Source organism: Triturus cristatus, chromosome 7 (genome assembly GCF_964204655.1).
Source record: "Triturus cristatus chromosome 7, aTriCri1.1, whole genome shotgun sequence".
In the NCBI taxonomy this organism is placed as follows: domain Eukaryota; kingdom Metazoa; phylum Chordata; class Amphibia; order Caudata; family Salamandridae; genus Triturus; species Triturus cristatus.
In genome coordinates, this window is record NC_140590.1 from 1,227,448,009 (window position 1) to 1,227,473,486 (window position 25,478).

The 25,478-nt window shown below is 45.2% G+C and overlaps 1 protein-coding gene across 1 annotated transcript in view; it reads right to left on the minus strand.

Moving 5' to 3' along the window:
- Positions 1 to 1,064: 1,064 nt before the first annotated feature.
- Positions 1,065 to 25,478, minus strand: part of LOC146811667 (serine protease 27-like) — a 399,615-nt gene continuing 375,201 nt past the window's right edge. The window contains exon 6 of the mRNA XM_085618639.1: positions 1,065 to 10,508. Within this exon, the coding sequence (XP_085474765.1) occupies positions 10,260 to 10,508 (249 nt within the window). The 3' untranslated portion in view covers positions 1,065 to 10,259. The remainder of the gene's footprint in view (positions 10,509 to 25,478) is intronic.

The window sequence follows — 25,478 nt, forward strand, 5'->3', positions numbered from 1 at the left end:
CCGGCACGATGCTCCTGTCACAAAAATAAAACCTCAACAGGAAGCACTTGCAGATATAAATAAAGCAGGTGCCCCAGTTGAAGCTCAAATTCAGTAAAGCACTGTACTAATCAGCACAAAACATTCATGAGCACAGTCGAGGCTAGGCAGGTGTGCTGTCTCCCCATATCTACCGTCAACGATTTGCTGTCATCCTTGATGGAGCTCTGTGCATCCATGAGTTTCTCGAGCGCAATCCCTGTGTAGTTCCTGACACCAGGAGGTTCTGTCTCCTCATCTGCTGCTCTGATCCGTCTCTGGCCCTTTATAAACAAGAGGCATGTGAACTGCATGGAAGCTCTCCCATTTGGCCCCACACCCCCCACCCCAGCGGTGTGCATCGTCTTCTCGCCCGTTCCCCCACTATGATGGACAGCTCACTCGAGGGACCCCGGCGCCCTTCGGCGCTGTGGCAACATTACAGACACACATGGTCGCTGTAGACAACTGTTCTGGCCCTTTACGCAGCCGTAGTGTAGGAAAAGCACTATACATTTACCCAACGAGGTAGCACTTACTGATTAGCCAGTAGAAAGTACTCCAGTTGAGTATAGGTAGTGCACAAAACGTTGACATCTTCTTGGGTAAATATGCAGGGCAGGATTCATTCTGGCACGATGCTCCTGTCACAAAAATGAAACCCCAACCGGAAGCACTTGTATTTGACTTTCATCTCGGGCACCTGCTTTTTTTATATCTGTAAGTCTTACAGATATGAATAAAGCAGGTGCCTGAGTTGAAGGTCAAATTCAATAACGCATTAATCAGCTGCACACAAAAATCTCCACGATCACGTGAAATTTCGCGTGATCGTGGAGATTTTTTGGCATTTCGCGATATTTTGCAAAAGGCACTTTCGCAAATTCCGCTCACCCTTACTGTTTTCCCTCTAAACGCACACACATACAGCAAGAGCTCTTTAAAATACAATAGTACAAGAAGAAGAAGAAAGACTTTATTGTTTCAGTTAATAAAAACCATAACAATTTCGAAAATACCAATATAATGCACATCTTAAAATTGTTAGAGGAAGATATCATAAGAAAATTATTAAAAGAAGATTTCATAAGAAAATGTACAGTGTTACTGACTTTCTAAATATAAAATACAATACATTGAATCCGTTTAAAAACCAATCTGAAAACCCTAACTAACATCTTAAAACCAAACTGCATAGTCCAATTCCTATATGCCACATAAAAAAAAAATTAGCTTCCATTACTACCTATTCCAATCCCGATATAGAATTCATTAATGCAACTCCTGCTGCAACTTCTTATGTGTTCATAACGGAGGGACTTGCAATCAATGACAAGGTGATTTGGTTGTCCATTTTCATTGTTAACTGTTCGAACTGTTTCAAAAAGTTCATCACCTTACAGATTGAATAGGGCTCCTTTGAGTCCAAACCTTTGATTATTGCAGCTCTACAAGACAGAATCCCTCTATCATTAAATGCCTTTTTCAGAAGCCACGTCCGAGTTGATTTTAAACAAGGACATATGCAAATACAATGAATGAAGTCTTGTTTAGCTGCGCCACATAGAATGCATATTGTGGGACCATAGTTTCTCCATTTGGCTGATCCGCTAAACTTGGTAAGAGCCCAAACCTGGTGGCCATGAGTTTCTGTTTTAGGTAGTATGGATGTGTTGTATTGAGATATTCAGCCGGTCATAATTTTGTATAGGACTGCAGGACCATCCTGGCTTGAGACCTCTTTGCAAATTTGTTTTGTCCTCTAATAGTGAATGAAGTTTTGCCATTTTATTTGCCACCCTACGGAAAACATGAAAGGAGGGGAGCTGTGCCCAGAGATCTTCGGACTTTGTTTATTCCAAGGCCATTTTCAAAAACTTTCCATAACTAGAATACTGATCTTCTTCCTGGGCCCACCACAAGGCTTCATGTAAGTTATTCTCTCGACTTAACCAGATTTTGTACCAGCTTTTGACGTTCACGTAGGTTCTCCCAATCCCTTGTTGAGTAAGACAAATTCCAGTTTCACCTGAGCTGGTGACGCATTCTGTGGTAAGTTAAAAACCTTTTTTTTTTTTTCAAATACAAATTTATGTAAGGAGCTGTGTCAAAGCATATGCATGCCACATGGGGTGCTCAAACAATGTTGACGTGCAAGCTTACAGAAATTGAATTAATTGCAGTGACAATTCAATAAAGATTGAGGCTAGTGGACATACAGAAGGAACTTCCTTTTCCTATACTCCAAACACTTCTGTTTTTCTGAGGCGAATCAGGTTATCTTGTATTTGGCTACTGGTGGGAAAAATAACTCACCCTCACTTTTTGTCTGCACACTGGTGCATCATCCCTTGTATTTTTTAGAATTAAGTCTGATCAGTTCTTTGCAACATATTTCTAACTGATGGACTGGGGAACCACTACCTGATTGCAGCCACCTTGCAGGAGAGCCCGTGGAGCCGCCTGTGTTTCCTCCTTTACCCCGGTCACTGTTGCTGCCACTGTTGCCGTGCTAGTGGCCCATGGCCCCCAGGAGACTACAGCTCCCAGCACGCTCTGCCTTAGGGACGCCGCTGACATTGTCAGTGCGCGCCAGGAGGCGCTTCAAAAAACAGCCAGGGCTCCTGCAGCGCGGGATGCGCATGGGCATGCCTGGGCCGCGCCCAGCAAAGCCCGGGCAACGGGCGGGCCAGTCTCCGCCCATAAGCGGCTGGATGAGGCTGGGCTGGGCCCACCCCATTGGTTCGGACTGCTGCTGATCAAAGCAGACCAACATAGACTGCAACCAGATGCCTGTGGGGCAATACGAGGTCCAGGAGTGGAGTGGAGTAAGCTTGTCCTGAACCTATTTTTTTTTCATATTTTGAACTTTGAGCTGGGAAAAACATACATAGTAAGATGGTCAGAAGAAAAGTAGGGGGTACAAAGCCAACAGCAGAGCCACCCAGTAAGCCCAAGTACACGACTATCGATAGCTATTTGGCCAGTGCTGTTGGAGTGCTATCTAAGGAAATCGACATAGCGGAGCTGCGTCTGTCCATTTCTGCACTAGGTCATAATGGGGGGATTGGAGCCAGTGGAAGTGCCCAAAGTCCAAGATCAGCAAATTAATTGCTGGGCTTAAATAAGGGCCAAGTCGATCAGCCCGCAGGAGGCACCAGCGCAACTATATGCCAGACTCCTACTGTGATCGAACTAGAGCAGGAACTACTACATACCTTCCCAGATCTAACGACACCGAGAGTTTCCAAAGCCCTGAATAGGACTCACCAACCAGCTGCAAAACGGAAGAGAAAGTCCCTTGTACTTAGAACTCCAGATGAATTCTTTCGACCAGCAGGGGGGGGATCAGGAACATAACTCTATGGACTCTGATATTTGGACATTATTTTATGACAAATCTGTAATTAGTAATCTAGTAAACCCACTCAAAGAAAGGCAATGCAGGGTGGAGGAGGAACTAAAAAATGTCAATATGGGGAGTCAAATGCTACAGACCGAGAGCCTCAGACCAATAGGTACTGGTTCAAAAAAGGACATAGGTGGTCAGCCTCCAAACTCAGAGGGCCTACTTTGCACAAGAATAGATGGGATGTCGAGTAGAAATCTATCAGAGCCTAATAGTAAACCACCCAGGGCTGACATTAGGGTGCAGTATAATAAAAGTCCAAATCAACATCCCCCTAATATTGAAATTGGTCTGCCCCGACAAGACTTAGTTATAATCAATTTGCCACCAGCATGCTGCCCATATGTGTCTGTTCTGGTTAACGTCCCCCCTCTGAAACCAGGGGTTAGGGAAACCACAGAATATCTGATGAATAAAGTAATCCATTGGCTCAGTAACAGACAGTTATTTTCTACCAGTAAAGCACATGAAATTTTGCACAGAAGGAGAGCAGGGTGGATTGGACTCCCGGAAAAAAACCTTGGGGTTGACTGCGTTATAATTAATTTTAAGAGCCCTAGAACTGTTGGTGGTACCCTCAAAAAGACAGGTGGATTACCGTTGGAAACATCTGACGTGAGCATACTCCCATTGGGGTTTTTCTACCGCCACTTGCGGAGTCTAGATAAACCCCGCAGTGGTGTATCGAATTTTCCAATTGAGAGGGCTACCCAAAGTTTGTACCCACCCCGTGGCATGGAATTAGCAATGTCCAACAGATATGAAGTGTTGAGTAGATTAGGCGATAATAAATGACTTAGCACCGAAACAAGCTGGGGGGGGGATTCCAGGGAGCACCAGTGTGGTTCTGATAAAGGTAACTTTGTAGCCCACCAGACAAGGCAATAATCCCCAAAAATGTGTTCACTCCCCATGCAGGTACCCTCCACCTATGGGTTGGCAGTAGCCAATGATGCTAAGTCTAATGGTGATGAGAACGTTAGTACCCCAGAAAGTGTACCAACCATCTACCTGGAAGAACGTCCCTATAAAGAAGGGTTTGAGTTTGCAACTTGGAACAGGAATGGACTAACAAATAAGGCTACTAATGCTGATTGGGTTAATTCCATTTCTAGCCACGACATTATATGTCTACAAAAAACTTGGTGTGTTAGTCCGATACATGTGGAGGTATATTCCTCACATTTCTTAGCAGCCATAAGATCACAAGCTGGACGAGCAAAAGGGGGATTACAAATATTTATTTCCAAGAAAATTTCCATCAATGTTAAAAAGGATGTATCCTTGGGCCCCCATGCACAAATAATGTGGTTAACTAAAAAGGGGGGGGGGGGGGGGAGATCTAATAATTGTACATTTTTATAACAATATATTCGATTCCTCACGAGGTAATGTGGTAAAAGCTCTTGATCATGGCCTAGAAACCTTTCTATCTCCAGTAAAAATGGAGTACATTCTATTGTGGGCGGGAGATTTTACTTTACAGGCATGCAGAGTATCTAACAACAAGGCATGTGGTCCCATAGATGAGGATGGAGAACGGATTGATCACTTTTGCCATAACAACTATGGAGAAGCACTAAATCAGATGATTACCAAATATGATTTCCAACTCCTTAGGGGAGGCTGTGGTCAGAATGGGGAATTAACGCCAACTTTTGTAGGGAGGAATTCACACTCCACCATAGACCATGTATTAGTATCTGCTGCCGCCATTTGCATGTGTGGCAATCTTAGTGTCGTTCCCTTATTATTTGTTAAAATTAACCTTTTATTTTTGGGTTAAAAGGAATGATGCATTTGAGCTAACAATTTACATCAATCCAGTTGGGACAAATGGTGTTAGAATAAAATGGACGGATGTTGACCCATGCTTAACTATGAGAAAAATAGTTGTTTCTAATTACAGGGAAATATCATACTGTCTTCAGGTGTAAACCATCCCAATATTGGTGACCGAGAATTTGTGTACTATCACAAATTCTATTAAATCCATTCTAACAAAGAACACCGGGCCTTTATGCAACAAAAAAAAAGTGGTGGTTCGATGGTGCTTGCACTAAAGCCCTAAGGCCCTAAAGAACGCCCTGTCTAAAACACCAAGAGACATATTAACCATCCAAACCCTACGGCGTGAGTATAAAACAGCTACATCTGCCCGGAAAGAGATACTCAAGACTGAGGCTTGGGAAAACCTGCTTATTTCAGCTAAAACCAAAGATAACAAACTTTTTGGGGAAACTGTAAATGCCCCCTTTCTGAAGAGTGATAACATCCCAGAATTCTGTTCTTTTGTCTCTTCAGATAACTGGGTGAAACACTTCTCAGAAATTTTTAATATTAATGGGGAGATGATGAGAGTATCTTTAGGGATGACAGAAGAGGGAAGACATCAAGCTTTGAATATGACTAATGAGGAAGTCCACCAGGCAATCCAGGCGAGTGCCTGGGGGCGGGCCCCAGGACCGGACGGTGTCCCAGCAGATGTGTTTAAATCAGCCCCTTTATTATGGGGACCCATCCTAACCTGAGTATTTATTTCAGCCGTCACAGACATAATCCCGATGACATGGGGAGAATCAATAATCATACCCATATGTACAAAAGGGGAAAAAGAGACCCCAGAAATTATCGCCCAATCTCACTTTTAGACACAGCCTTGAAAGTGATGAGTAGTGTTTTGTTGCTAAGACTTGAGGAATGGGGATTAGAGTACTCGGTTTTGAGTCCGGCACAGTTTGGGTTCAGAAAGCGATTGGGGACTATTGAGCAGTGCACTAATTTAGAGTTACTGATCAGCAAGTATACCAAAGCTAAGACAGGCACCATATATTTATGCTTTGCCGATCTAAGTAGCGCATTTGTCCTGATTGATCATAACTTACTCTGGCCAACCCTGACCGCCATGGGAGCACCTAGGGCGATCATTGGCTTTCTTTCTCGCTTGTACGAGAACTTAACTAGCCAAGTTCGTTTTGGTCCCCTGGGGGAATGTTCATCCAAATTCAAAGTGGGGCGGGGATACGGTAAGGATGTGTGCCAGCGCCAATATTATTCTCACTTTTGATTAATGGGATAGATAATTATTTGTAGACAATAAAGTCTGATGCCCCCAGGGCGGCAGGTTGCACGGTACACATTTTATTATACGCGGACGACGCTGTACTTTTAGCAAGAACATCAGTAGGACTCCAGAGACTGATGGTCGCATTCTCAGCATTTATGATGCAAAGGAAAATGGTAATCGACATATCTAAGACATATACCATGATCTTTGGGCTCAAACCTAAATCTCCCAAAACTTTTTTCATTGAGAATAGGCCAATCAATACTCTTAATTCCTTTTGCTATCTTGGCATTTTATTTTCGGATATTGGCTCCTGGTCCCAACATATCTTAAATACCAGAGCTAAAATGAGCAGGGCAACTCAGGGTATTTTTAAATTCTCGTCCAAATTAGGGAAAAGTCCAACTAATGAGATGGTAGCTATATATAAAGCCAAAGGAGCAAGCATAGCACTTTATGGGGCAGAACTTTGGGGACATGCAAAAAGCAAGGCCCTGCAAACGCAAGAAAATTCTTTCTTGAAACGTTTGTTATACTTACCACCATCATTCAAACACTATTGCACATTATGAGGTGGGTCTCCAGTTTTTAGAGGATCATTTATTGGCTAGACCACTGTTATTGTGGGACTCAATTTGGAAAGGGCAAAAAAGGTTTTTACTAAATCGATTATTTCAGCTTGTATTAATTTTCACAATGCTCTAAAAATTCTGTGGCTGCTATATATTATTTCCTCTTTAGAAAATGTGTACAAAATATCAGTATGGTCAGAGACATCAAAAATATTGCCCCATACAAAGAAGGAGATCAGAGACTCCTATTTACAATGCAGGTCGGATCTGCGATTAAAGGTTGAGAGAAATAAACCTGCTGTAGCTTTGTATATATCATATAGCTTAGAAGATGGTGATAATAACTATTTGTCAAATGTGTCGTATGCCCAGCACCGTTTTGTGCTACTAAGATTGAGATACAGCATTGTTCATCATCTTGTATCATTCCCAAAGATGAGGATTCACCCATCTGATGAGGTACCATGTCCGTGTGATAACAAAAGTAAACAGAGCACATTGCACTTTATGTTGTTTTGTAACTTTTATCAGAATTTTAGATGTTTTTATCTTAAACCATTGTTTGTTCCCCATAACATTAGGTCACATAAAGTAGCAATGAAATTTCTGATGACACTATGTGACCCCCTGATATGCTATAGTACTGCCATTTTCATCTTGAAATCAATTAATGAGAGGGAAAATGTGCGAATATAGTAGAAACTAATTGAATTGATTTTATTATCGCTGCTGATGCTTCTCCATAAATAATAAAATTGCCTTGCCTATTCTGATGCTTATTAATGTGAGAATGTATCCTGATAAATTATAGGAAATGGATCTATTTTAATAATTGCGAATGTATCTGTCTTTTTAAAACTGTTTTTAAAAAAAAATCTAATATGACTGTACTTTTATGGCTACCTTTTAGATAGTTGAATAAAGATTTGAAATGAATGACTGAGGCTGAGAGAGATCACCACCAATGATCCATTTTTGCTGTTTTTGGATTTTTCTTATTTATGTCTGAATTTTTTGTATATTTGGAGGGGGTTGGATGCAGGCCCAGGTCAGGACCATGTTGGGAGAAATGGAGTGGGGACAAAAGTGAATGGTGTAGCCTAAGGTTAATGGGTATTTCGCTGAGTGAAGGGCTGAGGATATAGCTCATCATTTCCCTTGTTTTGTGTCCAATATTACTGTTTATCTTGTGGTGTTTTACTGTTTGGGGCCTGGTGAACTAGTCCTCTGAAGGTCAAATATGTTTTCTCAATTCTAATTAATTTTATTCATTTTTTTAGATGCTCGCTGCTGCAGTGTTGGGGACATTAATAGCTTGTGGATGGGGATATCATGGCAAATCTGAGGTGATTTTGTGCAATCATTTTTATTTTATGAATGTGTTTGTTGGTGTGGGGGTGGGAATGTGTGGTGAAGCTGGCAGCCACTTGCTCTCTTTCTTCCTACCTGCTTTCTTGCTAAGTCATGTGTTCATCTTCCATTTTCTAAAATCAGTTTGTGTGTTTTTTGTGTTGGTAAATTAATGCCAAATGTTTTCCAGGGCCGGTTCAGCACTGGTGGCGCCCTGTGCGACAATGATTTTTGGCGCCCCCCCAATGACCACAACCGCAATGGATTCCCGCACTACCACCCTTTAACTGTCTCCATAACCACTCTCTCTCAGAGCACACTATACATTGCACACACATTACAGAGACAATCAATCATATATGTATAAATTAATGTATAGGAAACATTTACATAAGATGGAGGACTACAAGGGGTAGGATTTATATGTCATCCATACAGGTAGGGAGTATAGTTTAGGGGGGCTTGGTCTGGAGAAGCAGAAACTCAGAATTTTGAAATGTCATACCATGGTTGGGGGTTCTCTTTAATAATCAGAAATTATTTCTACCCAAATGAACCTTTTGTGAAACATTAGGATAATGAAAGTCTGGGGAAAAAATCAAAACGCTCCAATCTGTACTTGAAGTCTGCATTTTAGTTCTTTGATGACAGTCACATACTCGCTCTTGCTGCACAGACGGTATACGAACGTCAAGAGAGGCATTGCTAAATTTTGGTGAAGCTTGTGCAATTCTGGAGCTACAATGCTGCATGTGCTTTTTGATAGTGTGGCAGAGGTGAGCTCCAGAGCTGGGTGCCATTTTGTCTTCTCAGACGATGGGCTCAGCCTCCATTCGGTGGAACGTGTGTGTGTGAGTTTGTGTGTTTGTGTGTACATGTGCATGCGTAAGACTTCAAATTTCATTTTTAATGAAACACAATTCTGTAAAAATGAAAAAAATCGTTTTTATTCAGAACAACTGTCTGATCCTTGCTTCACTGTACTCTGATGTGTATGTGTTATTGGCACATAGTTTTCCCACCCCCTCTTCATTTCCCACCTCGTTTAATAATAAATGCAAGGGTGAGCCTAATACATTTGTTTATCAGTAAGTGCTTCGCCTAGTAAACTTTGCTCCTTTCATTTGGGATCCAAAATCCAGAAGGAGTTTGTGGGTTGCAGTAATCTCAGTAACCTCTTCAGCTGTAATCCCAGAGCACAGTATAAGCACACTGCGACTCATTTACAGTTATTTCACCCGTGATCTTCCCACAGTAGCGGGTGTGGTGATGCAGGCCAATGATGTCACCAGGGACTTACTAGGACAGAAGAGAACATTTTGGAGACTGTGGTGTTTCCAACATCCGGGGGACTCACTGCAGTTGTGGTGTATGGTCGCCGATTGGATACTTTTCGCATGTACCCTGGGGGATGCACTGGAGCACTGTCAGTCGACCTTGGAGATGAAAGGGCATTAACACTCTGAGAGCGGGTCTGTTCCCACTTTTGAACCTGTGTTTGGCCAAGGAGGAAAACACCTGAGCTGCCCAGAAATGGCCAATCCTTGAGTGGAGTGTGGATACTAATCGTGAAATTCAGGCACATGACCAAGCAGTTATTTTCTACAGTGGCTAATGCTGGGTTTACTAAGGGCTTCCATCAGAGTTTGGAGACAGGATACTCTGCACAAACGTGAAGGATTTCCCGTCCTCCATATTACAAGTATAATGCGCCATGATGCACCTGTAAGATGGCGGACTGTGCGTTTGCTATGTTTTTTGACGTAATAACCTGGCCTCCAGACTCTAACTAAGGCCCTATAAACCTTTGTACAGTGTTCAAGGGTACAATGCCGATGTAATTTCAGAATGCTTTCAACAGAAGAAGGAGAAAGGAGAGATAGAAACAGAAGATGCTAGAGGATGTCCCCCTAAAGGTGCTAGTGCTAGCGGTGTTGAAAGTCACATATCTCCGAATCCATTCAGTGTGAGCGGGGACAAAGGTGTAGACTCCGGGGCGATTGGCCTTCGCACATCCGTCTCCCCAGCTCACGATGCCGGCCAGGAACCAAGTGCCGCCCTCCTCACACACCAGAGGGCCTCCAGAGTCTCCCTAGGTGAAAAGACAAACTAAGTATTTTAGAAGTTGTAGAAAGATGTAACTTAGGCATTGAAATGGTTATAGCAAAAGTATGAGACATAGGGGACTTATTTGTTGTCGATATACTCAGTCAAAACACAGATATCCCTTACGCTATATTACGTGTTCTATGTGGAATAATGCTCTTGCAATATGGCAAAAGATGCATCCGATACGTTTGTGACAGAGTATCCCGTTCTTCAAACTGTAAGTAAAGCCATAAGACTTGGGCCATTCTGGTCAGCTACTTGTATTTTCAGAAGGGTAGGAGACACTATCCAAAGCACTACAGTCGCAATAGGGGGAGGGGGTGATATGCCATATGTACTGCTGTTGTTCCAGCCCCTCCCAGCGCAGATCAGAGTTGGTAAATACAATTGGGAACAAGCATTTGCAATTCAATCGGTCTCGCCTTTGGGACCTTATATGTATTTAGCTATGCAGCACATTAGCCTGGGTGCTGAAACATCTACTGTTCTTTAACATGGAGGGAAAGTTTAAACCACCTGCGTGACATGCCATGTATGGTAACACATGGAGAGAAATATTGCCTCTCCGCGGGAAATGGTATAGTCCAAAGCTCTGCTTTTAATATAAAACCAGGGCCTTCGGTGGTTATATCACTGAAAATACAAGATCTGTATATAATCTTCCTGAGAAAAGGGAGAGCAAGATGACTTCTTTAGAGAAAATAAATGCTCACGTTACATCATGCAGGGGACCATAAGTAAGGCATAAACAAGTATTTCTCCATAAATAGGAGATTCAGTTTCTTAACTCAACGACCTGGAATTCTTTTCTCCTGAATATAACCAGAACATCTTGAGAAAATAGCTCACAAACATTAACAAATATGAGCAAACTTTAACATAATAGCTGTGTCTGCAAAGTGTAGAGTGATTCTCCAGGTCATCCTGGTCCTAAGAAAAGAGTTGCCACTTGCCACAAAACATAAATGTATTATGAAAGAGCTGAAAGAACCCTCAAGACCACTTATGGTTTCAAAAAAATGTATTAATCTTTTACATATCCTGATGAGTACTGGAATAATTTATAACAAAAGAGACCACCAAGCAGACATAATGCTATGGAGATAGAAATGACTTAAACCCTGAACTTTTAGGATCAGAATCTTATATTTAACATAAGTCACCCAAAAATAGATGGCTTAACTTACACACTTGCCAATGCTATTCTCCGGTGTTTCCTTTTAAACTCCACGTGCTGTGTGCCCAAAAGGATCCCCTCAACTTAACAGACTTTCCCCTTTGGGGTGGCATAGAAGCTTGAATAATTAGTTTTCCCGCTCTTCTTTCTCCAGAGTAACCTAGGCCTTGAGAACACAACAGTGTGCTGGACAAGACTAAAAACATATGTGACCCCTGAACTATCACTGTTCTCTTAAAATATCTTTAATTGCCCATATAGGTGAGAGAAGTCCATTCCCACTAGATTGCACAGGAACCAATGGCAGATTTACAACACCACTGATCGTGGTGCTTGTGGGAGATGAGAAAATTGGGCCTAGTGCCACTCACAGCCCCAGAATTCACCTGCAGTGGAAGAAGCCAGACTCAGCACTCGCAGTATCTGGAAGGGGTAAGGAAGGCAACCTTACCAGGCAGAGAAAGGGCAACCTCTCTCACACGTATTTCATTTGTTTTGTAGCACTAATTAAAGCAGCGTAGAGTATTAGAGCACTTTACTTTCCACCCACATTATACAGAAAGAATGAATCACACGTGTACAAATGAGTGTGCATGAAATGTAAAATTTGAGAAAGAGGACTACATAGTGTAGGAGTCACAAGACAACCATACTGGTAGGCAGTATATATTAAGAGTGCTTGCTTTTTCCAAACACAGACTCAGGATTTAAAATTTAACACTGTGGTTGGAGTGGCATTTCTAGTAAGAATTTATTTCTAACAAAATGAACCCATTTTAGGAAGTTTAGGCTAATGAAAGAGTGGGGAAAACACAATGTTCTAACTTATACCTTGTAGTTTGCATGCATCTCTTTGATGACAATAAATAGCAATGCTCTACATTACTAATGTAGCTAATGAAGTGCAAATACCAAACGGATGTGTGTGACTAGGGCAGTTACTCACTGAGCTAGCTACGTGTGATTTGCATGGTACACTTTCTTTGCAGCAGGCATAATAAGCCTTTGCGCTACTTTATGATGAGTCAAAACTATCACTAAACAAAACACTCTCACTCTCCAGCAAAAACATTAATCACCAGAATTATTTTCCCACTTTGACTGCTGTCTGGAAATTACCTGACACACAAGACACAAGGAACTCAAGCAGTCTAATTTAAAACCATAAACTATTTCAAAACACACTACCCAGGAGCTCATCGCCCAGTGCACCGGTGACACAGCCCTAAAGCCGGTCTTGGCTGGTGTGCAATCCAAAGGAAAAGCGATAACTAAGGTGCTGGGAACATTGCATTCCAGATGCTCAGTATATAATAATCATTTCTTCCCACACAGGAAGACATTTTTGCTATGTTGGTAAACTCCTGCATCATTTTAGCAAGTGATAAAAAGTTCAGAGAGATCAATGCACTCACTCAAAATATAAAACAATGAAACACAAAACCCGGCCAGACTCAAATCTGTCTGGTCATACCCAATTCCCACCAGTTCAGCTGAACATCTGCCCCCACTACTCAAACTTAACACATCCCCAGACCAGGTGGATTCTAATGCCTCGGCCAAACCATCAGGAGCATGCATGTAGCCTCATAGTCCACTCTGACAGCTCTGCAGTTCTCAGCATTACCCCTCGGCAGTCGGTACAGCCAGACATGAATCTATCCCTGGCTTCGCTGTGCCGAAGGGCCTCAGTGACCCCCTCACCACGTCTATCTGCAGAGACAATGCAGAGTCCTGCCAGTGGCTAAGCCCCTCAGCCCAGTGTGTGATGCTGCTCTACACCTCAACATTGCTCCAGGTTGAAGCTATCCAGCCCCAGTCTAACAAGCGCAAGTTCTTAGCATCTGGATACACTCACGGTGGGGGGTGGGGTGGGTGACGTGCTTTAAATGTCCTGTTAGAGGAGGACACTAGTAGAGTGTCTGACCCAGTAAACCAACGCCCACCTCACACCCCATGGGAGCCCAGTTACTGATCAATGGCCCCATGCCTCTCACTACCGTCACCCTTCACTCAATGACCCCAATCCACCGCTTGCGACAGGTAACCCCTTGACACCACTCTGTGACAGAGACCGCATGCACTGGTGACAGGTGGCCCCTTGACACGCCATGTGCGCCTACAATCACCAGGTGACCCCACATCTAGTTAATAGCGTGATGCCCCAGTACCCCATACACCCCTCTGTGCCTGTGACAGAGACCCCATACACTGGTGACAGGTGACCCCCGACACCCTCACACAGTGCCCCCAGGCCTTGTTGGTGAAATGTACCCCTCACAGCCCCACTGTGTCCCATCACCCTGATAGACAGGTGACCTGGCACCCTGCGTACCCATCACTGTGAGCCCTTGTCCCACTCTGTGCCTGTCACCGTAACCCTTCACTCACTCGGTGAATCCTGCCTGCTTCCATCACCCCTCCCACTCTCACTGCCCTCTCCCCACCCGGGACTCCCCTCGCACCCACCTCTGGCCTTCGCCGCCAACTTCAGCTTGTCCAGACTCCATGCAGTAGGAGCAGGAGCCATGCCCACGATCGCGTGACCCTAAGGTGCGGACGGGGAAGAAGGACTGCTGCCTGCCAGCCCTTTGTCTGTCCCCACAGGGGCCACCATCATGGAGTCAGGCAGCAAGGGCATAGACATGTCTGTTGTAATATTAGTAAGGGAGGCTCGATGAAATAGGGTACATACTGTTGTACATGCTGCCCTGCGGTGGCTCCCAAACCTGCTGCCTGTCCTAGCTATCAAGGCGCACTCTCCCGCTTCCTCAGTTTTATGTAGCGTGAACTTGACTCCAAGCAGGTACTGCAGGGCTTCACGAACGGGAGCGCGCGGGAGGGGGCGGCGCTTTACACTGCGGTGGCTCCCGAACCTGCTGCCTGTCCTAGCTGTCAAGGCGCACTCTCCCGCTCCCTCAGTTTTATGTAGCACGAACTCGACCCCAAGCGGGCACTGCACGCTTCACGAATGGGAGAGCGCGGGAGGGGAGTGGCGCTTTACATGAGCAGTAGAAGGCACAAACGGGAGAGCGCGGGAGTGGAGCGGCGCTTTACATGAGCAGTAGAAGGCACGCACGGGAGAGCGCGGGAGGGGGCGGGGCTTTACATGAGCAGTAGAAGGCACGAACAGGAGAGCGCGGGAGGGGGTGGCGCTTTACATGAGCAGCGGAAGGCACGAACGGGAGAGCGCCGGAGGGGGGGGGCCAAACAGGAATACTAAGTTTCTGTGCCTGGGAGGCACTCCATCATCACGTGCTTCAAATAAAAAAAAGTACAACAACCAAAACAACGCTCCTAATACAAGTAAAGGGGCCAATAGCCATAGGCGTGGCTAAGAGCCCAAAAGGAGGGACTTAAAACACTATTAACCAATACCAACTGCAGAAGGTTTGAAAGGCACACTGGAGAAAAAATGAAGACAACTATTTAAAAAGAGGTGGTCTTCCACTCACTAAAGTATATACTGCATGTCTCAACGAGACAGCGCAAGCGCTGCCTAGGCGAGACCTAAAAATGGCCGGAGAAAATGCTTTTTCATGCTGTACTGGCAGCTGTTCCCCTGCAAAGACAACCTGCTGCCAATCTGGAGGGACAGGATTAAGGAAGGGTCTACTTGCCCGCAGATGTCAGCATTAAAAATACCTTTTTTGACATTTTGGGCACATGGGCAGCTCTTCTTGACCATATGTCTGTAACTAAAAAAAAAATGTAAAAATGCTGTTCACTTTAAGAGCTAGCAGCTCTGCTGCATATAGTATAAGCAGGACACCCAGGAAGGTACCACAGTCATTGCAAACATTGTACTGGTATCCTTTTTGTGGAGCAGTCTGGCACCCTAGCAATGCACACTCATATTTTGTCACCAAAGAAGCGCCTCAGCCGTTGCTAGGGATGCTACAATCTTTGCCAGTAAATGTGGTATACCAAGGGGCAGACATTTTGTGCAAACGGAGACCTAACACAACCACGTAATTTACAAGCGCAGAACAATCGCATCTTAAAGTGGGAGTTAGTGTTTTATGAGATTTAAAGAAATAATCCATATTGTAGATATTACAGAGAAACATAAAGCCCCATGCCCTTAAAGATTTCACAGCCTTTCTTTGTCTAAAAGTGAGGTGCCAGGTGTGGTTACTTTCATCTGGAATTTGAGGTCTGCTTTTAATTAATCCATCTCGGGAGACTCTGTCCACTCAGACATCAAGGTGGAAGACAGAGAGAAAAGTGAATCAAGGTTCCAGAGAGGAGAAATTTGAAAAAGGCAGAGTGAAGTTGGTCAGTGAAGCATTGCGGCATATAGATGAGACAGCGGAGATCAGGGGCTGTATTACATGCAGTGCCCCGGGGGTGCAGATGCTTGTGCGGCCCCTTCTGTACTATCGATATCACTGGTGAACGTTAAGCACCAGCGCTATCATCAAGGGGGCGTTCCCTCATTTTCATGGGGGTGTGCCCCATGCAAATGAGTGAATCCCTTTGCCTCTGCGCCTGCGCCGTAATACCAACACGGGAGCAGAGGCAAAGAAGCTGTCGGGGTGAACTGTCAGTGCACCTCCTGAGAGTAGCCTTCTGCAGGGGCCAAATGAGTTCCTATGGACCCCCCAGACATCCCCTTGCAGGTGGGTGCAGTGACTGCAAAAAGCAAAAAGAGCTCAAAAACATGAATTAGGGCCCAGGTACTCAGAGGGAACATATTTGCAGACACAGAGCTTTACAGAGAGCATGTGAGTTTTATCAAGAGGGACAGCTGTAGAGAAACTCAATCAGGAGAAAAGACAACCAGGTACTGTGTGGAAGATTTCAGGTGAGATATTCTGTCTCCTCACCCTCTTGAGGAAAATGCCGTAGATATGACTATAGTAACAATTGGTAAAGTAAAGAATGAAAGACACATGGTTTGGGAAATTTCGAAACTTTGAAAAGTATGAATACTATTGTGAAACATCAGAGAATACTTGCCCAACCCCTATTCAGCTGGGCTGCTGAACCTAGAATTGTGTTTAGTGAGTTTGGCACAATTTCTCTCAACGCTCTTCCAGAATATAAAGGATTTTCTATCAGCAAATACTTACATCAATGACATAATATTGACAACCAATATATTGACATATTGTCAAGGTAATCAGAAGTGGATTTATGAACTGTAAATTTAAAAACTCTCTATATATGCACGCATTGATAATATGATCATAGTTTTTTTCGTTGAAACTTTTTAAATATTTTTTTAGCTAAAACAGCTGGTCAAGCAGTACATATTGTTTATTGCTATTAGTGCCATTACTATTTCTAAAATCGAACAGTTCAACACATTTGAGATCATTTTAATTATGTTAGATTTTATTTCCACATCTCTTTGTCCCCTCTGGGTGCAACTCAAGTGTCTCATTTGTGCTCCCCCTCCTGTTGCCCGTGCACCTGCGTGTGCAATAGATGTATTTAGGTAGTGGGTTCATTGGCTGTGCGTTGTTCTTCTAGTTATACTTTAGCCTATTCCCGTTCTGTTTGGTTCCTCATCCTCAGCCTCTGTCGTGCCAAATATGCCTGGAGTGGTCCCCAGATATCTTTAGGTCTACAACGGACTGGAATGAGGGTATTGTAGTTGTCTGTCTGTGTGGAATAGTATGCCAGATCCTTGCGCCACTTAGGCTAGCCAGCGTTGGCAGTGGACCATGCATCCAGGGCACTGCTATCAGGGGCGGCTCTAGGCTCATGGTGGCCCTGTGCAGGGAGCGTAGGTAGGGGGCCCCGGAAGAGAGGGCCGCCAAATCCCTGCCAGGGGCCGTCACGAATATGTATTGTATCCGATTCCTCGTGGCGGCCCCTGGGGTTTGGCGGCCCTGTGCAGGTGCACAGCTTGCACATGCCTAAGGCCGCCCCTGCTGCTATTCTTCGTTTTGCTAGTAGCAGTTCGATTGCCGCCAGTTTGTGGCCTGACTTATGTTGTCCCTTATCATACCCAAGCAATGCTACCAGTGGGGTCTCTGGTATTTGGATCTCTAGCATCTCTAGCAGAACTGTGAACACCTCTTTCCAGAGAGCTCAGACACAGGGGCACCCCCACGCTAAATGAGTGAACTGTGCGTCACTGGCCCTGCATCTCATGCAACTGTCGTCTTCTCTCAAACCGTGTTTGTGCAATCAGGCTGGGGTTTAGTACACTCTATGTAGGTACTTGTAATGTATCAGCCTATGTCTTCCATTCTATGAGAAAGATTTTATATTCGTGAAGTAGTGTGCCCATTGCGCCCTAGTAATTTCTGTGTCTAACTCTTCTTACCACCCCTGCTGGGTCTTGGTCAGAGCCTGAGTGTTATGTCCTCTTGAGAATGCGTATAGCGTTGTGATTCCGTGCAGCTGGGAATTAGCCTGTAGGAGGTATGTCATTGGCTTTATCTCTAGTGGTTCTGTCAAATCATCACCCAGTAGGGCCTGCAGTGATTGCCTTACCCTGTGGTATTGATATGCATTGAGCATAGATACCTGAGATTCATTAGTTAGTATTTGTTCCCACGTCTTTACTGTATCATCGAGAAAGACATCACCCATGTGTTCTATTTTTAGTGTGTTTAGTGTTTGTGTAACTGCCCTGTCCCTGCTCAAAGGAAACCAATCACACCATTCAATTGGCAGCTTGGGAGAGTATAAAAGTTCAATTTGCTGAGTATCTGCCATTCTCCTCAACTGAGTCTTGGTGCTCCCAACCAGGTCAATTGTTGGAAGTTTGCACTGCGACCTGCTCAGCTGTGTTTTAGGTAGTGGGACAGGGGTAACCTCCTCCCTTTTGACATAAAGTTGTGGGAGGTTATGGGGACTGTGCATCCAGTAATAGGCAGGCAACAACTGTGTAGCCCTATAGTATATTTCAAGGTTCGGGGCGCTCAGGCCCCCTGCTGAGTATGTCTTTGCCAAATGATCCCAACTGACCCGGGGCTGTTTCACGGCCCAGGCAGGTTGTATCTGAATAGTTAGGAGATTCTGAAAAAATGCTTTCAGTAATGCAATTGAGATGTTCGCAAAAAGAAGGAGGAACCATGGGAGTACGATCTTCTTCATCAGTGCAATGCGGCCTATTAGGGATAGAGGGAGCCTAATCCACTTGTCAACAGATTTGGTGAATCTCTGTATTGCGTGCCATTAATTTTCCAGTATTACCACCTCTGGGTCAGTGTGTATTTGTAGCCCTAACTAACATATGGGGTCAGTGGTCCATTCTATGGGGTAATCAGTTGTGATGGGATCAGTGTTAGGTGTAAGTGAGATTATTGTTGATTTGTGCCAGTTAATGTGTAGGCCTGAATGTCAACCAAAGTGCTCTACTTCTGCAGCATTGGTTTTAGATTATGTTCAGGGTTGCGAATATACAGTAAGGTATTATCTGCATACGCTGAGATTACTAAATTGTGTTTTGGAAACCTTATACTCCAATGTGCATGATATTCGCTCATGGCGCGAGCCAAGGTCTCCGCCGCCAGTACATACAACAGCAGAGAGAGAGGGCAGCCCTGTCTAGTGCCCCTCTGGATTTTTATCGGTGGGGAGAGTGACCCATTGATGCATACACATGCTGAGGGTTACGTATACAGGACCTCAACTAATTTTAGGAATACTTCGCCCACTCCCTCCCTCCTAAGGACTGCATACAAGAACCTCCATTCAACCGAATTGAAAACATTCTCAATGTCCAGGAAGAGGGCCGCAGCTCTACCAATCAGATCGATACGGGCAATAGTACCGAAGAGGGTTCTCAAATTGTATGTGAGGGAGCGTCCCGAACAAATCAGGCTTGCTCCTGTCCCACTAATCTAGGCAGTAGAGGTGCTATTCTATTCACCAATATTTTAGCAAAGAGCTTTGCAACTGTATTGAGCAGATATAATGGTCTGTAGGAAGAGCAGTGGTCTGCCTGTTTACCTAGTTTTAATAGCATAATCAAGGTGGCCTCACGCATAGAGGGTGGCATTATTCCCTCATTTGCTATTTCTTCAAACAGGTTAATCAAATGCGGTATCAGCCTTTCTTGATACGTTTTACAAAAAGCCACTGTCATGCTGTCCGACTCTGGTGCCTTAGCATTTGGCATATCTTTTAATGCTGTCATGATTTCTGTAGAGTGGAGTGGGGCTATGAGACACTCCCTGTCCGTGCTGTCTAACAATTGCATCGCTATGTGGGCGAGGTAATCTTTGTCAGTCTTGTCTGCACTGGCTTCACACGTGGTATACAGCTTTTTATAACAGGTACTGAATGCCTCTATTATCCTAGGTGTACTACCAAATAATTCTCCATATTCATTGTATATTGATGGGTTGTCTTTGTCTATTCTATTGGGTCGTGTCAGTGTTGCCAGCATATCGTTGGGCCAATCCCCCTCCGCATATATCCTTGCTGTGGTGTGTTTTATGCTTTATCTCAGCATTCGCTAGCTCATTAAATTTGCAGATTTTTTCCCTAATCTGTAGGAGTAGTCCAGGCTCCACCGCCTCCCCATCTCGACTCTCCAGCCCCTTCAGCTCCGTCTCCACTTTGTCTAGTTGTGTTCTGATCAAGCGAAGCCCCCCGGCGTGCTTTGAAATTGTTATCCCCCCGAATGTATACCTTGAATGTTTCCCATATGGTGCTCATATTTGGGACACTTCCTAGGTTAGTACTGAAGAACTCATCAATAGCCTTCTCTAGCTCGGTGTGAAATACTGGGTCTAGTAAGGAGTATTGTGGGAAATGCCAGTTGGTCTCTCTGGGGTGCATGTTACTAAGTGACATCAACAACATAACAGGTGAGTGGTCCGAGTATGTGCATGGCATGTGTTCAAATTCGCAAATTAAGGGCAGCAGTGCAAGCGATGCCAACCAATAATTTATTCTAGTATGTGTATCATATACAGAGGAACAATGTGTGTATTCTTTGCCTAGGGATGGCTGGTGGCGCCAAACGTGTATTAGTCCCTCAGCTTCTGTCATTCCAGTTATGGCTCTTGCAGCCATAGAGGGCCAACTGGGGGGACCCTTTGATCTGTCTAGTTCTTGGTTTTGTATACAGTTAACATCCCCCCTCCAGAGTTGAGGAATTTGTGAGTGTCTCATAATTTTGCCATGCAATGAATGGTAAAATTGCGGGTCATCGTGATTAGGCGCGTAGATTCTGACCAAGAGTATAATGAAGATGTCTTTATTGCATCTGGCTAACACGTACTATCCACCCGAGTCTATGTCCACCTTGCGCACCTGCAACCCTGAGTTCCTGCGCACCCAGATCAGCACATCTCTAGCATGTGAGGTGAACCCTGATGCAATACGAACACCTTTCATTATTTTCTGCATTAACAGGCCAGTTTGGGAGCCAGATGAGTCTCTTGCAGTATTGCCACATCTACTTGGTGTCTTTGCAGACATGCCACTATCTTACGGATTTTATGATGGTCATTTAGGCCCCTCATGTTCCAAGTTATTAATTTGAACTTAGTGATAGTGGTGGCAATTTGTGTCCCGTTAATCATTCTCATATTTGTTACAATACATCGTCCGTTCAACATTTAACCAAGTATCTTGACCTGCACCTCTATGCACTGATTGACTACTATTGATTATGAACATTTCACCTAGAAGCCCCTCAACCCCCTCCCACACCACATCCCCAAACCTACGACATGGCTGAACTAGAACATTTTTGTTACCCCCCCCAATAAACCTTGTAGTAGAACCCCCAATGTGCATTACACTTGAGGACGGTGGTTGTCCGACCTCCGATACTTCTCTGATGGCCTTTTCCACCCTACTTAGTGAGTCCTATATGCGAGCAATTCAATGTTGCAGTCGACAATTTAGCTAGCCGTTCACAGCCATTTTGGATCTCTTACAGTTCAGTTGGTGCTACAAGCAAAATTGAGGATTAATGTGCTGTTAGTCTTTTATGTCACATAATTATACAGATGTCTTTTAGTGTGCCCCAGTGGAGCGACTGTTCACTAAGGATGCTGTATCCGTCCAATGTTCTTCATTCTTGTGCAGTGATTATTGCGCATGTTCCCTCGACTTCAGTTCTGTTGCTCTAGACTGCTGTGAATGATGTCTCCATCGTCTTCAGGCACTTGTGCATGCTTGCTGGCTTTATCTTTGTTCTTCCTTTTGAGGTCTTGTTGCAATTGTCTGGGGTCATTATGCATTTTGGCCTTTTCCTCGATGATCACTTTCAATCTTGCAGGGTATAACATTGCTGTTGGAAATGGCCCTTTTTGCAGGGTTATCCCTAAACGTTTTGCTTTTTCCTCCTATTTTTTCCTGACCTGTGTGTGTTGGTTTTAGGACTCTGGGCACTTTCCCACTGCCAATCAGTGCTAAAGTGCATATGCTCTCCATTTAAACTGTGTTATGGATTGGTGTTTCCATGATTGGCCTAGTTGATTTATGTGTCAGTCCCTAGTAAAGTGCACTGCGAGTGCCAGAGCCTATAAATCAAATGCTGTTGGTGGGCTGCAGCACTGGATTGTGCCACCCACGCAAACAGCCCGTAAAGTGTAACTCTTGCCCGCCATTGCAGAGCCTGTGTGCAGCCTGGGGCTGCCATGACGACTTGGCAAGTGCACACAATTGCCAGTCCCTATACCTTCCCTTTTCTACATGTTAGTCACCCCTAAGGTAGGCCCAAGGTACCCCTGTGGGCAGGGTGTATTGTATGTGAAAGGTAAAACATGCCCTGATATGTGTGGCATGTCCTGATAGTGAATTACAGCCTACCTCGTTTTTCACTATTGCAGGGCTACCTGTTCCCCATAGGCCAGAGTGTGCAGTTTGAATATTACATCCTATAATCCTAACTGACCCAGGGAACATGGTAGAAAGTCGAGTTTAGTATGCCTTAACTCAGAATGATAAAATGCATCTTTTAGTGAAGTTGGTTTTAACATTCTGTGTTTGAAAATACCACTTTTAGAAAGTAGGTATTTTCTTGTCTAACCATCCAAGCCTGCCTCTGCTAGGTTGTGTATTCCTTGTCTGGAGTTTGAGTGACAGGGGCTGGGGGGTTCCAGGAGACAGGGTGAGTCAGCACAGGGCTGAATAGCAATATCTACATGTAGATGGGTGGGAGGAGTTGCACCTGGGACCTGAATAGGGCTGTGCCTGCCCTCCACAATGCTGGCTCCACCTCCTGTGGTGCGTCTGATATCCCTGGCCTACACTGTGAAAGGAAAGAAGGAGTCTTGTCAAGACAGTGCTCCAGGACTGACCAGAACTGGTTTGGACTAGGCAAAGGCCTCTCTGCCTTTAGAGAAAAAAGAGAAATTGGGGATAGAAAAAACTTCCAAAAACTCGCTGGAATCAAGAAGACTGCAAAAAAAAAAAGCTGGAGAAGCTGTGAGGAGGAACTACCACTTTGCTGGGAGCTTTGCTGGGTTGACCTGCTGTGGCTGCCTCTGTCTTGGGCAGTGAAAGGGCTGGACTGAACTTTCTCTACTTGTGCTGAGTATCTCCATGGGCTTGAGGTAGAGCTTGCCCCCGTTCAAGAAGTCTCAGGAACAGCAAAGACTTCAAGCCAGATGCCGTCTACAACGCCGCTGCCGACTTCGTGTCCTGAAGGCACCGCAGAGGGCACCGCCGCAACACCGCACCGCAACCTTGGTCTCACTGACAACGCCTGTTGATGCCGCCACTGAGCTGCTGCTTGCACCGCAATCTGTGGGCACCGCACTCTGCACCGCTTTGCTTCATGCCGAAGCTTTGGCACCGCAGAGAGCACTGCCGCAATGCCGCACCGCCGTACCGTGACCCTGGTCTCACCGATGATGCCTGCTGATGCCGCCACCGAGCCGCTGCTCGCACCGCGACCTGTGGTCACCGCACTCCGCACTGCCTTGCTTCACAACAACACCTTGGTATCCCCGACGATGACGCTCCACGCTGGACTCCACGCTGCTGCCTGCACCGTGGTTCCCGCACCGCAGCCATGGCCTACCGATGCCAGTGCCATTGACTCCTGTTTGTCAGCCGACGACAGCGCTCAGCAACGACGACGCCGCTGCTGCACCGTGACCTTCCAGCACATTGATGGGCACCGCCTTCATCTCACACCGCGACCCTGGTCTCACCGATGATGCAATCTGACGCTGCCACCGAGCCGCTGCTCGCACCGTATCCTGAGGGCACCGCACGCCGCACTGCTGCACTTCGCACCGCAGCATCCAAGGCCTGCCGGCACCAGCGCTCGTGATTCCATCAGAGAGGAAATCACCCTGCAACGCGTGGGACAACAAGAGGTCATCGACGACCTGCATATCTGAAAGGTACTGTTTGCATGTCTTCCCGACCCCGTAGCTGATCCGCGACGCCGCGGTCAGCCAGAAGTGTTTGGATTTGTTTGTTCACAATGCCGTGATAACCCCGGACGGAGCTATTGACATCAAGGAACTGTTTTTCAAGGATACTTTGATAATTGATGATTTTTAATGTACTGTACTGTGGATTTTTATCGTTTTGGTCTTGTCTTAAGTATATAAAAATATTGGATATTTTTCTAAACTGGTGTAGTGTCCTTTTGTAGTGCTTACACTGTATTACTGTTGGTTATGTGCAAATGCTTTACACACTGCCTCTAAGATAAGCCTGACTGCTCGTGCCAAGCTACCAAGGGGGTGAGCAGGGGTTATTTTAGGAGTGTAACTCCCTTATCCTGACTAGGAAGAAGGGTCCCTGCTTAGACAAAGGTGCAAGACCTTGCCAACTAGAGACCCCCATTTCTAACATTGGTTGTCAACAGTGAGGATAGGATTGTGTTTGCACTTCACTTACAGTGATTGGTGTGCACTACTACCATAACGCAGACCATTACGTACCACCTACAGGTTCTTTTCCTTTTTGGCCTATTTTTGATCTTGCCAGTTTGAACTTGCTACTTCAACATGCCTGAGTCAATTGCATCGTCTATTGCATCAACGGAAATTGCCTTTGAGGAGGATCGATTGGAAGCCTACAATGCAAAGGAGTAAAAATCAATTTCAAAGAACCTAAAAGTCCAGGTCAGAGGCCTCACCAGGAAGGATGAGTTACAAAACGTGCTGAGGGCCTGGGCAGCAGCCAGAAATGTCAGTGGGCAGTCTGGTGTTCTCAGTGGAGAGGTGGAGGAGACTGTTCCTAGGGTGGATGTGCTTTGGGGAGGGGGGAACCCTCCAGGCAGGGCAGCAGTGACTTGACCCCAGAGGAGCTGGAGGACAGGCGGGAAGCAAGGAAGTTTGAGTTGGAAAAACTCCAGATGGAGAGGGCAATGGAAGACAAAAAAATAGCCATGGAGGAAAGGAGGATAATCTTAGATCATGAGCTTAAAATGAGAGAGCTGGAGCTGGATTGGGAAGCCAGTAGGTCTTTGTCCAGCCCAGATGGTGGCAGCAAAAATGTAGTGTCCAGTACTGAGGATGAGGTACACACACGCACAGACTTGGTGCCCTGCTTCAAGGAGGAGGTTGACATATACCAGGGGGTTCATGATTGTGAGGTTCCTCCAGTGTCCCTGAGGTGGATTGGGGAACTGGCACAGGGGATCATATTCCTGGTAGTGGGAGGGACACTCTACTGACTCTAGAGGAGAGGTGCAGGGAGAGGGGTCCCCCCATGTTAGAAGCCTTGGTAAGTGAGTATGGAGACCAGCCAGAAGAGTATGGGTTGAGAGACAGCAACAGTCAGGCACTGTCTCACCAGTTATGTGAGACTGATGTGGTATACTTTTCTGAGGCACTGGATAGTTGGGTGAAGGGTAGTTTGGTTACCACCTGTGTGGAGCTGTGTGAG